A 15593-nucleotide genomic window follows, 5' to 3' on the forward strand; every position below is an offset into this window, starting at 1 on the left:
CCTCTCCAGCCTGTCCAAGTCTCTTTGAATGGCAGCACAGCCCTCTGGCGTATCAGCCACTCCTCCCAGTTTTGTATCATCAGCAATGATGATACAATGATGATACAATGGTATCTAATAATAGACGTTTCTCCAGAGAGGATCCCACAGGGGTGTCCCGGCAGAGGACAGGGGTGGGCTTGTGCTCAGGACCTGCATCCTTGCCTGGGGAGCTTCAGTGCCCTTTCTGTAGCCTCAGACACGGTAAGGGCAGCAAATGCTCTGTCTGTTCTATAGGGAGTGGAGCAACAAGTCCATAATATCAACACACACCTTAACTGTAAGTGTATTTAATACAGCTTTTCTTCTGGTTATGTGGGAATCTCAGCCCCTTACTCAACACCATATACTCCTAAAGGAATTGAAATACACATAAAGAATATGGCATAATTAATCTTGTAATCTGCTCAAAATCAATGTCTCTTGTCAAGCTGACAAGTTTCCGGATGCAGATGGTGATACAGAATTAGCTGAGCAGCTGAGGTTCCAGCATAGTTCGGGAAGTTTCTTGAAACACTTAAATTTTTTACATCTGGAATTATCTCTTATGAAGGTGGAGGGAGTGAGTGGAATTGCCAGGCTGGAATTGCTGCTTTTGTTCTTTCGCTCCTTCTGCAGATTCTAAGGTGACCTAATCCCTCTTGCTTTGATAAGATATGTAAAAAATGCCAGTGTTAATTAATTTGTGTCTGTCAGCAAAGAGAGAAGAAAGGTCATCTCTTTAGTATGTGGTGTCTCAAAGTCTGATGTGCCTCTAATACCCATCTAAGGCAAGAGACTCGCCTCCATCTGCGAGGGAGCCTGTCCATGGGCAGGAATGAGCAAAAGCAAAGCTCGACTATGGAGTGCAAGAGTCGGTCAGAGGACCTGGGAGCTTGGGTCTATTAAAGAGCTTGTTGGTCTCTGCAAGCCTGGATTCCTCTGTGTTGGGGCAGATTCGCATTGCCCGTCGGACTGGGAGGTCTGTCCTACGGTGGGGTCTGTCAGAGCTTGGCAAGGCTCACCGGGGAGCCAGCAGCCTCCTGCGCGGGAGGCATGCCTCCAGGGCCTCCCTGTCSCCTCGCTGCCAGGGCCCGTGCAGGGGATAAGGAAGTGGTGGCTGTGAAGGCAGTGGTGGCTGGGGTGCTTGGGCAGGGCAGGACATTGCCGCCGCGAGGGCTTGGGAACTTCTGGCAGGTTCCTGAGTCTGTCTTGGGCATGGTCTGCACCACTGTATTTCATCCCTGAGCTGTTTCCAAGAGCTGGATGAAGGAGAGATGAAGGCCCTGTCCATGCGGAGAGCTGTGTAGACAGGACCTGGAGGCAAGGCTGGCACGGAGAGCTTGCTGGACTGGTGTCTGAAAATGCTGCCCAGACTAGTGCCTTTGGCCGTGTAGCTAGGTGTCTAATGCCACTGGCTGCTGGGGAGAGGGGCCAGGGGATGCTTTTAGGGTGCTGCAGCCCTCGCTTCCCCAGTCCCCGATTTTCAGATGAAAAATGTTCTTTGTAGTGGGAAATAAATGGAGCATTCGTTTCCCCCCCGTGCACCAGCACGTGGCAATCCTGGAAGGATCCCTGAGCTGTTTATGGCATTGTCCCCGGCTTGGCACAAGCCAGTCGGTCAGAGGTTAGAAAGACTCTTCAAAGCATGCTGTCTTCCAGCCGAGTCCTGAGTCGTGGGAGCCAAACCAATTCCCTTGTTCCTTAAAGCCCATCACAGAAGCACCGGATGGGGCTGGAGATAAGAGGAAAGTGAGACTAGGGATGACTGAAGCAGACGTAACTTTGTTCGTGGCTGTGATATGATGGTCTCAGGGATGGCATTTGCAGCAGCAGGAAAGCTCTGGCTGCAGATATGCAGATTCAGAGGAAAAATTAAACAAAGAAACAAGACCTTATTTAGCTGTCAGATCCCAGCTCCTCTAAATATAGCTCTGAGTACAGCTTTCGCACTGCCCTTCCCTTTCAGTGTTCACAAGAGGGAATTAGCAGTTGTTCATTGTATTTGCAGGGGAAAAGAAAAGATGCTATTTAGTCTGCAGGAGACAAAATTAATACTGTGTTTTTTCTAATCTGGCCCCAGCATGGGACTAAATAAAAGTGTTTGAGGAGAGAACAGAGCCGTTTACCTGCAGGAGTGGAGCTGCATTAGCTATGTAAATGTACGCTGTGGGACAATGTCATTTATATTCCTGGCAGGGATCGGCTCCTGTCTTAAAGAGCTTTTAAATCTGTTGCAGATTAATAATGCAGCCACTGTTGAAACGCGCTCTTGTTTCTAAGACGGTGGAGATGTGGCTTGTGCTACATTAGGGCCTCTGAAATAGGCCTTTCTGCACCCGTCCATTGCTGGTGAGCTCAGGGCAGCCTCACCCAAGAGGGGTGGTTGGGACCCCAGAACAAGCTGCCTCCTGGAACTAGGACATACGCTTGTGGGCCCTTCGCTCTCCGCTCAACAAGAACAGGACCTGGAACAGTTGCACAGTAACCGATGAGGCTTCTTTCCTAGTTTGGAAGGAAGGACCCTGGGGCGGAGTTGCCTGGAACAGTGCCAAGGGCATTCTCTGTGTTCGGGCGTTAATAATTAGTAACGGAAGGGGGTGGCTGGCTCTCCCCAGTGCGATTAGCGCCATGGTGCTAGGTGGCAGAGGCGTTTGGGAGCTGATGGTTGTTTTTGCCTATCTGGTTGTCTCTCATTTCATACGGGACTGTCATGCCATATGGGGAGCATCAAACATGGGTGGACGGGTTCTTGCCCGCTGTCCTCTCAGTTCCTGTATCACTACTCTCCTGCCTCTGGGTCTGACAAGGGGCGGAGAGACCGTTCTCGGAGACAGCTGGCTGCAGGAACTCTGACAAGGCACCAAAGAGCCTTTTATCTGCTGTGTAGCCTGCAGGTACTCCTGGTTCAAGTCCATCTTTTTGTAAGGGCCCCCAAAATTGCCAGGTGATGGGCTTTCTGGTCTGCAGTTTGACCCTGCACACATCTGTTGTGGACTCAGTCTTCAAAGATTCCTCTAGTAGCCTTGAACCTGCTACTGTGGGTTAAAGACGGGAGATGGGAGAGCTAGAATGATGTAGGGAGATGTCTTCGCTGATGGGAGGAATGGGCTGAGGGATGGATGCTCCACATACCCAGGCAGACTGTTCTGTGCAATGTGCAAATTACTTTACTGGGTTCCTTGACATTCTGCCACTTCTCTGCCATCTTCAGCAGTGGAGTGCTGGAGTTTGAGCCTTGTGCCAGCCCGAACACATGCTCCCTTGGAGTTTCCTCACTTCCCTAGAACTTGCTCTGTGGCTTGCCATATGTTCTCCTTTTCTGTGGTTTGCATGTAGATGCCAATGGTGGCAGGAGAGGCATCTGGAATGTATTAACGAGAGAGGCTCCCTCCTGGATTAGCTTAAAAATGAGGTTTTGAACTGTAATTACATAACTCTATCTCCACCAGCCAGTGACTGCTGAGATCAGTGCTTATTAACAAGCAAATTAAAATGCCCTGGAGACAAGCATTAGGTATGTGGCCAGAGTGGGGACTAGCTCTCAGAACAGCCCAGGGTTAACAAGCGGAAGGGAGCAGCAGCCCCGGAGAGTTTGAAGCAGGGGTTGACCGCTTGCCGGCGGGCGCTGCTGAGACTTGCAGCCTGGGCTGGCGCCGGTGCCCCCCAACGCCTGCAGCATCAGCTGGGCCCTCCGCGTGGCTGCCTGGCTGCTGTGCTTAGCAGGGAGGCTTGGCAGATAGCCCAGGGCACCCAGAGAGGGGGAGTCTGCTGGGTTCAACCCCATCCAGCGCAGACTGCCCCTGGGAGCGGCTTTCTTTCTCTGGTGATGCTGTAAGGCGCAGCGGCRCAGGGCAGGGAGGCTGGAACAGGACTTCCTCGTCTCCCTCCAGCACGGTGCAGCTCGCTTGGTCTCGGTTCCCCCRTCTTTCCTCGCTGTCACCGCTGTGCGAGGGGAGGGCATTGCATGGGTGTTGGAGGGGAGCCACGGCCAGTCGGGGTTTCCCTTTCCGGGGTGACTTCGGGAAGACGGTGCTCCTCTACATGCCTGCACCGAGCACGGGGATGGCGGCGTGCCCTCCCTGCCGGACGACAGTCTCCCGGGGCTCCCCAGCACCTCTTCCCTGGAGGTGCTGCCCTGTCTTGGGCCAGGACCTGGTGTCCCCAGCCCTATGGAGCAGAGCGTTTGTCACTCCTGGTGGCTGTGCCTCTCTGTTCCTGATTGGGGGCTTCATGGGCCGTGGGGACAACTTCCTGGGCGTTTCAGGGGCACGGGATATGTAGCTCGCAGAGTGCACTTAATGGCACAGCCTGGAGTTATCTGGTGCCAGTTCATACAAATTAACAGGTGTGAATTACTGTTTGTGGTCTGCTGTGTGTCCCTTTGGTCATTTAGGCTTTGTCTTGGCTCTGTTACGGCAGCTGATTACACTAATCAGCCCCCTGGTGTAACTGTACGGGGGTGGAACAGTTGTTCTGTAAAGCAGTTTGCAAGACAGAAGTGAATTGCTCCCGGTGTCGGCCATCCCTGTGGGCCTTGCAGACTCGCAGCATCTTCCTTTGGCACGTCTCTGTGCCTGCTGGGTTCTGTCCAAGCAAAGAGCTTTCCGCAGCCTGAGCTCTAACTTTAACAACTTCTTTTTTTCCTGGCTCTTTGATTGACGTTGGGGCATAATCTTCATCTGCGCTGAAGCTGTGTGTTTCCGAAGTGCTCGTCTCTTAGGAAAGACTGGGCTGAGAACCGCCTGATTGCTGGTGTTTGCAGGGAGAGATACTGATTTTCTGTGGTATTAATGGGCACAAAATGCCTATCGCAGGCACTTGAAACAGTTTGTTCCCTTCTATTATCGTGATAGGAAAAAAGGGCTTTCATTGGCATCCCTAATCTCAGTCCTGTTCCCAAGAAAGGAGGGACTGGAGTCCTTTCCTGAAGCCATTTCTGAGTCGGTGCTCAGCCAGCAGGCTGTGCTCCCTCAGGATCCCCCATGCCTTAGTGAGCCTTTCTTCCTTCCCAGAGTGGCTGCCTGGAAGCATAGGACTCCCCAGGAAAAGTCATCCCAGCGTGCTGCCAGGGCCCACTTCTCTGATCCTTCTGGAAATAGTTTGGAGGTGCTTCTTGCAGTGCACGTAAGTCCCATCCTGTCCTTGGGACAGCTGGGCAAACACCATATGGACTTGATGTTTGCAAGGGCATTGCCATGTGTCCCCTCTAGACATCCCCATTTCAGATACAGCAGTTTGTTCAGTGGAGGGACACAGTGCATGCCCCTGGTTTTATGCCTTTTCTGCTAGCGCACTGGTTAATTAAGAGGAGCAAAACTGCATACAATGGAGTGGAGTTTATAAAATCAGGCAGAATGGTGAATAATTTAATGTTTGCTTTTTCATAACAGAGCCACTGTTAGGGGAGTTTAAAATATTGATGGGAGACACATTTTTTTCACAGTGTGAACTACTTTATAGTCTGTGTGATTTTCTTTAATCCCTCTTAAATATGTTTGAGGCTGCTGCCTTTTTTTCCGGCATGTAGTATGAGTTCTGCTGTGCAGCAAGTTACTAGGTGAGTGTGATTTTTCCTGATGACTTTGTTAACAGTCAGGACCACTTGTTCAGTTTTTATCGGTCTGTCCTTAACGATACCTGTTATTAATATACCCTGCTCACTGCTGATCAAAGTCCTTTTGAATTTTCTCAGCTTTCTTAGAAAGGAGAAGGACTGGGACCAAGTAATGTTTGCTAGATTCCGAGATACAGGAGGGCATCTCTGATATTTTATTGCTGGGAGTCATATAAAACAGCAAGGAGTGCTTAACTTAGATTACAGGAGCAAAATTTAAGCTGAAGCCAGCCTGCTGCTTAACAGGCTGTATCACTTGACATTTTGTAAGACATAGCTATGTGCACTCACTGAGATGCCAAAGGCTTGTGGTGGGGATTAGCCTTGCTGTTCCAGTTCCCAGAGCTAGAAGCATGCACGTGTGTGTTTCTGTTTATGTGCATGGGTCAGTGTGCATTTGCAAGCCTGACAAAGGCTAACCTGCACCGCTGGGAAGGTGCCACCTTCCTGGCTGCCTAGCAGAGTGAAGACTTGGGGGTCTTTTGCAGCCCAGTGACTCACTTTTGTCCTAAGGGATGAGAATATTCCTCTTTTTTCCCATCTTGATGAAGTGTTTCTTGTATATGAATATCATTCTCCCCACACCTCCCCAACAGCAAATGCCATATTATGGCCTGTGCTATCCCAAATGTGGCTCTGATGCAGTGGGAATAAAGTGCGATTTGCAAAGTTTGGAGAAAAACTGTGCAGAACAGGTGCAAATTGGTTCATACTAATTATTGGTCTTTGAACTACCCCAGGAGGGCATAGGGCTTCCTGCCATTGCTGTTAGGGTTTAAGGTCTTCGGTACAGGGAAGGGAGCCTTCCTGACACAAGGTTGCTGCTGACACTAGCAGTTTCACATGCACTCTGTAATACAGACTCATGTAAAGAAAGTAACAGCAAAAAATGCATTGCAGAATTGCCATGCTAGAGGAATGATAGACCTCACCTTGTAGTACTTTGTCTTGTACCTGGCATTACGAATTTATAATGAAACATAGGGTGTAGCATTAGCAGCAAGAGTTTGTAACGTTTTGGGCAAAGCAGAACTCTCTCAAACAACCAAAAGGGCTGCCGTATAGGAGGAAGAGTGTTGGCAAAAAAACCAAAGAGGTTTGGAAAGTACAAAATGTTTGAGGTTGCCAGGTGTGCTATGGGAGTCACTGGTGTTATGAAAAGGTTTACCTGATGAATGCCCATGAAAATCCCCGTAGTTCTGCCTTTTAATTTTGGTCTTTGAGAATGATCCAGACCTCTGCATTCATTTGTTCTGTAGCTTTATGATGCAGCCACCTGGGGAATTAGTTCTGTTCTGCTTGGTCTGTTTGGAATAGTAATAACCTTTTTATCTCGCTTCATGCTGCTGGAGTGAACTTGTTCCACCCTCTCCACCTATGGACAATTGGATATCCTCTTAAAGGTCAATTCTGGGGCCAGTGTATTTACTCGGAGAATAATTTTTTAAAATGCCAAATAGCATTTAGCAAGATTGAAATAGAGAGGAAGCAATGTATAGGGGATGTGAGTTCATACAAATGCACAGACACGCACAGTGCTCCCTGCCTTACTTTTGCTCTTCATGTGTCTTGGGCTGCTGTTCAGGTCCTCTCCTGCTCTTTCAGTAGAAGCTGAAAGGACTTAGAACCAAGGAGCAAATCATCATGAATAAAACATCAGGAGAACTTTTTTCTTCAGCAGAGATGAATGAGCTAAGTAATAAATACAAAATTTCACAGGTACTTAAGTTTACTTTCCAGGAACTTGTTCCTCTCCACAGGAGTCTCTGTGGGATAGTCAGGGTCTAGCAAATGTCCTGATTTGATGGAGAAGCAGGACAAGCTAGAACCAGCTAATTTTCCCCTGCAACTTCTCCTGTTCCTGCTGCAGACAGGCTGTTAACCGGGTGCTGCCGGCCCTCGGGCTAGGTAACGGAAGGATGTGGAGATGCTCTTGCCCTGACCTGCCAAACCCTACCCTTTGCCAGAGGCCAGGCATGACTGCCAATTGAACAAGCCTTACAGTGGTCCTGCAAACTACAGAATATTTCCACTCTTTTTTTAGACAAAGAGACTGAGTATTAAAGGTGAAACCACTTGCAAAGAGCCACTTAGCAAATTGGTGTCACAGCTAGAGCCTGCCTAGTTGTAACTCTGAGTTGCAGAGCAGCGGCACTGACAGGACATACAGTTGGATAGGAGCAAAGCAGGGCAGGGAGAAGGAGACACCAAGGACTTTGGACCTGGAATTTGAGTTACGGCTCCTGCTGCAGGGAACACACCCCAGCCAGGAGCTGGCTTATGGACAGCCACAAGAAGAGGGGATTTCTTTCAATCAGCTAGTGTATGTGGGTAAGTCAGTCATTACTGACTCTTTACTCTGATGTGTTCTTGCCTCTCTTGCTTAACAGGGTGATATAGGGAGCGTTATTCCTCATGCCAGGATTGTGGACTTCCAGAAATGAACAGGCTGGTGGTTGGTGAGGTCAGACTTGAGAGGCCAGGAATCACAGGCACTAGTTAAAATGCCCACGCTGGCCAGTTATGCAAGGTTTTTCTGTTGTTCACCATTCCCTCCCCATCCAGAGAGGAGACTTTCTGCTGATCTTACTGGGACAGTTTGTAGTGTTACCCCTACAGAGAGGTGTGCAGGCCTTAATTGCCATATTCAGTCACTAGGAGATAAGCTTTTCTCATTAATCCATAGCAGAACAATGGTCTCCAATAGCAGCTTTTATTAATGTACCAGCTATAGATTTTATTTTGCCTRCTAAAATGCTTGGTGTCTTCCTTGAGTAGTGTCCTCTGCAGCAAAGGTGCTGGCATTGTAGCACATCCCAAGCAGCCCCTTCTTCCCTGCTCTTGCTGAGCTTGTGGTGAACATGTTGGCTATGGGCAAATCTTCATGTCTGAACCCTTATTGCCTTGCTCTGGGGAGTCCGGGAGGATGTAATTTCCTTGGCCTAGCTCCTAAGATACTGCAGACAGTTTGACAGGTCCAGCTGACTTTTTGCTCCTACAGGAGGCAGAAGCTTTGGAAGTGCTGCTGGGATGCTGCATACAGCAGGAGTGTCCAGTACAGGCTGTGTCACTACCTATCCATTGCAAGACTTGTACATGGCACTGTGAGTGCAGCTGAGATGCTTGAAGGCATGGAAAGGTGGTCAGAGAAAGAGAAGGTGTGGAAGAGTTGGATGACTCTGGGAAGGTAGGAATTAGTGCAGCAGAACAAAGCAGATAAACCCTTCTCTGCTCTCTGCTGTGACAAACAGCAAAGGCTTCACCTTCAGCCAGAGAGCCTTAGGACAGCTGAGGAGAGCAAGCTGCCTGCTTTCATACCAGAGAAGTCAGCTTGTTTTGAGCCAAACCTGGTTAAAATGAGAATAGTTGGCAAGTGCATCTTGCATAGTGAGATGAACTAAATGGGAGCACAAATGCCAGGGAGGAAGATTCAGCGTGTAGCATGTGCTAACTAGAAATAAACAGCCAGCTTCTCTGGGCCTCAGCTTGTGTGTTTGGCAATGTGTAGGACGGTCAGCTCTCCTGTCTTCCCAGTTGTCTGGGAGGGCAAACAGGATGGTGTGTGGGAGAGCCTGTGCCAGGGGACTGTAGGAGGTTGGAGAAGGCTTGGTGTGTCATACAAGCCCTGCTGCTCAAAGATTATATTTCACATTTTCCAGAAATTGTTAGCAGCGGGTACAGACCACTGAAACATCAGCCAATGCTCTGACCTCTCCACAGCACCACAGGTGGAGGGTGCAATGACTCTACACAGTTTTTTGTTTGGTTTTGGTCAGAGCGTTACCAGATGCCCACAGGTTACGAAGCGGGTGTATTTTTACCACCACCTTCTCCTTCTAGAGGCTCACCAGCCTGGAGTTTGCCCAATTTCCGTTCTCATTCAGAGAGCGTGAAGTGGAATCCACAAAAGATGCATGCAGTTCAACTATCTAAGTTAGTAAAGCTTTTACTGTGGTAGCATAGGCAAAAAGTAGAAATGAAGTAACTGTAACAGAACATGTTCATGCTGAAATGGGACTCACAGCCAAGATGGATGTACGGCTAGAGATAATATTCCTTCTAACTTGTGATATCCTCGTTGCACTTTCTATTTTGGCTATTCAGAACCTTTGAGCGCTGGGAACTGAATCCACCTCTAGACTCGGAGTGTGTCTTTCTTCTATAACTATTAACTGGGAAGATCAATCCCCTCTGTGCTCAAAGCTCTCCATCTGGCCAGCTGTGTTTGAATCTGAAATGAGGTGCTCTCCAAATAATGGCTTGTTCTACCTGTGCTTGTGCACACCTGGAGCGGTCCTGGTCCCAGTCTGGCTGGTACCAATGTCAGAGTTGTTCCTGATTTACCAGCAATGTAGTTCAAAGTAACTGCACCGTGTAACAGTGGTCTCTGCTAGCTCTACCAGAGACTTTTAGGATCTCCTTTCTCTCGCTCTGCTAGGCTGCTCCTCTCAGGTTTCAGATACTGGAATGGGAACTTAGCCAACAAGTAAAATGTTAAGATGTCATGGGCAGACCTCAATTTTTTCCTCTCTTCCAAGCACATTAAAAGCATACAATTTATTTCTGTCTATTTTATCAGATCTCRAATTATGGGTTTGGGACTTACTAGTGCCCAGCTTTCAAGCAAAACAGTGGATATGATAAACTATCATAAACTGAAGGGAATATTATATCTGAATGAGGAGATTTTCAGGTTTATCTTCTAAATCCTAAGTGTTCCTGTGTGTTTTGTGCATAGCAGACCTCTATGTTTTTTCTCCTGCCTGTTTATACTGTTGAAGAAAAGACATAAATGCAAGGTGATTAAGGTTAGATGCATTTAGGTTTAGGGTTTATGATGTGATTTTCAAGCACCCTGGGAATTATCTTTTTTAGGGGAGGAAAAAAAAAGAAGTGTTGGTCCTCTGACCTCTCTTCTGGCTCTAGTCGTAGGCTGGCCTCTGACACCAAGAGCAAGCATGCCGCACAACTGGGGCTGCTTAGCCAGAGCCACTGGGCTTGGCAGCGGATCCTTACAGCCAAGAGTTAACTTTCCCCAGGTCTTCTCTTCCCTCTTTTAAGCAGAAGTACTTGCAGCACATGCCATGTGCATGCTGCTATTTCTACAAGCTGCTCTCAATGCAGCGTAGGTTTGGGAGCGTGCAGTGGCACCTATCGTGTCGCAAGGCTCGGGGCTGCCCCAGCCCCCTCGGCTCTTTGCTCTGCGTCGGAGGCGCAGGCGGAGAGGGGCTGCGCGGGGCGGTTTGTCTCCTGGCGTGGGCCGCGGGGGGAGCTCGGTGGAGGAGTGCATGGTGATCTGCTTCTTTCCTCTCTCTGCTTTTTCAGCACCAACTCCTGTCACTGGCATCCGCACTGATAAAATTGAACAGAAGAGCATTTCCTTGTCATGGCAGGAGCCAGGCTTCCCGACCAGCAATAACACTGAATACGAAATCAAGTACTATGAAAAGGTAGATCCTTTTCCTATATTTTCAGTTTTACACTAACCCCCGAAGAGAGGTTCACTGCTTCTTCCCCTGTTAGCCAGCCAGACTGGTCATTTGTAGAACAGTTGTTACCGATGTTGGCTGTATGTGTCTCCACTTCTGTTTGCAGTGAACCACCTGCTTTTATATATTCAGTAGTGGAAAATGGATGTGTGTGTGTGCATGCATGGACTGCGGAACTGTGAAGGTTTCATTGGCACCTGTAAGTAGCAGGAGCACTTCAAATGGGTGCCAATAAAATCTTTTCCTCTTGAACAGCAACAGTTATGCAATTTGCTTGTATAAGTTTTAGGAAATYTAGGTTATTTTTGGAGTTTATTTTAATTAGCATTTTTTCTGTCTTCCCTCTGTAGAGTAAGATTTTATCCACACTTGGAGTCCTAATGTTTACATCACCCTGGGAAAAAGAGTAAAGTTAATAATTTTTATTTATTTAATGCATTGGATGACTTTTCTCAAGAATATTAGAAACCTCAGGTATGGATGCTTGCCATTAACCAGCTAGGCAGGATCTACTAAACCATGCAGTGCTTCTAGATCTGTGATGAGGTGACACTATATTTCTATCCTGCTCTCAGAAAGTATTGGACATTATGGACTTCACTGGTTTAGGACTGAATGCCACCAAACCTGGAACTTCAGGCTAGTGATTTGTGAGTGATCTTCCACACTGGAGGGGATACAAGCAAATGTTTTTATGACAGTCTCTTAATTTAAAAAATAGCTGTTATTTGACAGACGCTGTGGGTTGAGAATTTTAGAAGAAATACCAGTGGGCAGAGAGCAGGGAAGATATTCTAAATCAAAATAAATGCGGTTTATGACACAGTTCCGCAAATTACCTTATCTGCGTGTGCTCAGGCTCGTTATGAAACTGATTACATGTCAAGCAAACTGCGCAGGTGACATGTTGACATTCTGTATTTAGAAACAAGCTACCTTGAAGCTGATTCATATTAATATGATCTTCAACATCTGATAGATTTGAAGGGAAGAATCTGTGGGCGAGGGCAAACGCTGAAGCATAATACAGTAATTTCTTTGCAAATGGACTGCAGCAACGAGATACACAGCGTATGTGAAATAACAAAACATCCTGCTGCCCTAAGCTTGGATAGGGAACTTAAACTATGGCTTAGCAATTATTCACTGAAATGAGGCTCTTGATGGTGACATGAAAATCAACTTAGTTCCTAATCTTTGCTTTTAAAGCCATACTTTCACCATGGAAATTCAAGGGGAAAAGCATATCAAATAGAAAATACATTTCACAGTGACATCCCCAGCCCTGGGAGAAGCATAATGAACTACTCCTGAGTTGTCGCATTAATGCCAGAAAGCAGGACTCACAAAACTCGTCAAGGCTGATCATCGAACCTAATGATTGTACAGTGCGTGTGTGAGAAATCAGGAGAGGCTGATACTAAACCAGTGACATACGGGCCCCGCTGTATTGACCCAGGAAGCTGCCCACTCTGGTGCAACTTGGCCTCAGATAACCTCTTTGTGGGACTTGTATGAAACCAGCCCAATCTTCTTGCCAAGGAATTTGTTTCCCAGGATCATTTTTTACCTCTTGTAGTAATAGTCTTTTGGATAGTCCAGATTAATGAGTTTCCTCATTTCTCACTCGTGTATGCTCACCCACCCTGCAGGCCAGGAAATTGTCCTTCACTGCTGTAAATGAGCATCCTCCCATCCTCCCTCCAAGGCCTGTTACTGCTTCCCTGACTTAGCAGCACTCGAAGTGGGAAGTGCCCCAGAGGTCCCTGTGCTGAGGCTTTGCAGAGCTTGTCTCAAAGGAGGGGAAGGAGCTCTGAGCACATGGTCATGGGCATGCATTTTGCTCACCCTGAGGGACATGTTCCCTAGTGATGCTGCAAACCTGACTAGAGCAAGAAAGGTGGGATCTTCTGGAACTGCTGCTGGACAGGCAAACCCAGCAGCTTGGGAATGAGTGTGAATGACTGGCCTTTTTGAGGCACRGCTGAGAAAATTATCTCAAATGGTAGATGTGCAGAAGCACTGGAAGTTTTGCTGGAGCTCACAGAAAGGTTATGGTTTGCTTTGCTTTTTAAATGAAGTGAATGAAGCAGAGGCCCTCAGAACTGCTGTTCTGGTACATGAAAACCAGAATACAAGTTTTTTTCTGCAGTACAGAGTTTTCATCAATACAGCCTGGTAGAGGCAGAGCACAGCCTTTCTTTATGATGTTTAGCAGTTGCTGCATGAAAGGGTCTGGCTGTCTCTCTCTCCCTTAGTCAAAAACAGAGAATTCTGTAGGTAGCTGGACAAGCGAATAAAATTCCGGAGAATACAACTGATAGCAAATGCACCTGCCAACTTTGATTACTCAGTGTGTGCTAATATACATTTATTTAGTCTCAAGAGAGAGTCCCTGCTGATGCTCAGAGCAGCTTCTGCTCCTGGAGGCGTGTGGCCCTGTGTTTCACGGCTGTTTTGTACGCTCTCCAGCAGGGCTGCTCTTTTCAGATGTGCCAGTGAAGTGTAGTGAGTTTAATAAAATCTCCCCATAGCTTCCCTCCTTTATTAAACAACCTAAGCCAGAGTGTTTGCAAACATTCAGTGTGGCACCTTCTCCTGAGCCATGACAGGCACAATTAACTGGTGAAGTTGCTTTCCCTGCTGCATGCATGCAGCTCTTCACCTGCTGAGAGCATCTGACTGTTCTTGGCATGTTGGGGGTAGCAGGAATTATGTGAAGCTCCAGGCTAGCTGAAGTAAGAAATTGCTAATATCTTTATATGCTTGATAGATAGACAATGTCCCATCATGCAGGGATAGCGCTAACACTGTGGTACAGCGTTCTTTCCAGGAAACGGGGGTATGAGTCTCTGCCAGTGTGCCAGCGAGGGGATTGCTGTCAGTGTGCGTGTGCAAGTGTGCCTGTGTCCGTGCACACCCTCGTCCTCTGTGGGACGGAGCGTGCCGGTTGGCTCGTGTGCCGCGCTGCCGGTGGAGCAGCCTTTGTGGGTTGTGCCTGTGGGGATCGTGTGCTGTGCGGTGTGCTCTAGCGGTGCAGTGGAGGCAGCCCGACTGCCAGCAGGTGAGTGTCAGTGCATGGGGCAGCACGAGGGAGATGCAAGGCAAGGAGAGGAGCCCTGCTGGGTGGTACAGCTGCTCCCCATCACCCTTTCCTCAGCCTATGTTCATAATGCATCATCTGGTCCATCTGCCGTTTCATGTGACCTTTCAGTGTAATTTCTATTAATGAGACATCTAGTAAGTGTATTCTTTCTATTGAAGGTTTTATGTTTAGGTAGACTGTCCTGATGGGACCCAGAGGCAAAGTGAAGATACAGCTGTGCTCTGCCTGCTCTGTGGCGCAGCTGTCAGTCCAGTTTGATCTCTGGTGTTTCATTATTTCACAGGATCAAAGAGATCAGAGTTACTCGACTGTGAAAACCACGTCAACAGCCGTGACGGTCAATAACCTGAAGCCTGGCACCCTCTATATTTTCCAAATCCGGACCTCATCTTCACAGGACTACGGAAATTACAGCCCTAGTATTGAAGTGGAAACCTTAGGAGAGTGTAAGTGTTAACAAGGCTTATTATATCTCTCTTACACATGCACAAGTAGATATTAGATACTTTCAGCTGAGTTGTGGGAACACTCCTTGCTCACTGTTCATGCCCGAGACTCTGTTGGTTTCATGGAGCAGCATCTGTTCTGCATACTGTCCTTCCCCTTTAAGCGCGACTGGTTTTGCTGTTTGGGATCTAAGAGCAGGTACTTCCCAGGGACTTATTTTTAATTGCATTTTCCTCTTCCATTTTAACAATATTGCTAGTGCTGGCCTGCCTGTCTGGGAGATTTCTGCCCTTATTCTTCTCAGTACAGCATCAGTGAGGGCAGTATGGGTTGCTGGCTCATCAGCTTTGCTTGTGCTCTGGTATGGAGAGAGGACATGGTCTCTGGGTTTTCTATGGAGATTGCCTAAGAGACTGCTTAGTAGAGCCAAAGTGACTGTGGTTTTGTTTTACATTGGCGTGATGTTGATGCTGGAACAGATCTCGCCACATGGGTGTCATGAGGCCATCAGACAGACGTTGGAAGGGAATGACTGTCAGTCACTGCCAACATAACTGCAAAAGGCATGTTCCTTGCTCTTTGGTCTGCTAAGCTGTGCAGCCTTCAAACAATGCTACAGAGAAAGGGTTAGCTGGCTGCATAGTCTGCAGCAGAGAAGACAAAGATCAGCTTGGAAATTTGGCTGGCCTTGAATGGATGTCCCAGATATGCGATGACTACTTGAACCCCCCTATCCATCCTGGTTCATAAGGCATTTAGTTTGTTAGATACTTGGCTCAATAAGGTCAGCCAACATCAGTATCGCTTGCTGGGGCTTTTACTTTTCACAGTTTCCATTCATAACTATAGTCCAGAAGCATCTTATTTCACTGACTAAAAGAGGGCTAGGAGAGATCATAGGGTTTCGTTTAATAAC

The 15593-nt window shown here is 47.8% G+C and overlaps 1 protein-coding gene across 1 annotated transcript in view; it reads left to right on the plus strand.

Annotated features, from left to right (window-relative positions):
* Positions 1 to 15593, plus strand: part of EPHA10 (EPH receptor A10) — a 71459-nt gene that overhangs the window by 31911 nt on the left and 23955 nt on the right. The window contains exons 6-7 of the mRNA XM_026085933.1: positions 10961 to 11085; positions 14514 to 14676. Of these exons, the coding sequence (XP_025941718.1) occupies positions 10961 to 11085; positions 14514 to 14676 (288 nt within the window). The remainder of the gene's footprint in view (positions 1 to 10960; positions 11086 to 14513; positions 14677 to 15593) is intronic.

The sequence above is a fragment of the Apteryx rowi genome, unplaced genomic scaffold (genome assembly GCF_003343035.1).
Source record: "Apteryx rowi isolate R43461 unplaced genomic scaffold, aptRow1 scaffold_68, whole genome shotgun sequence".
NCBI lineage: Eukaryota > Metazoa > Chordata > Aves > Apterygiformes > Apterygidae > Apteryx > Apteryx rowi.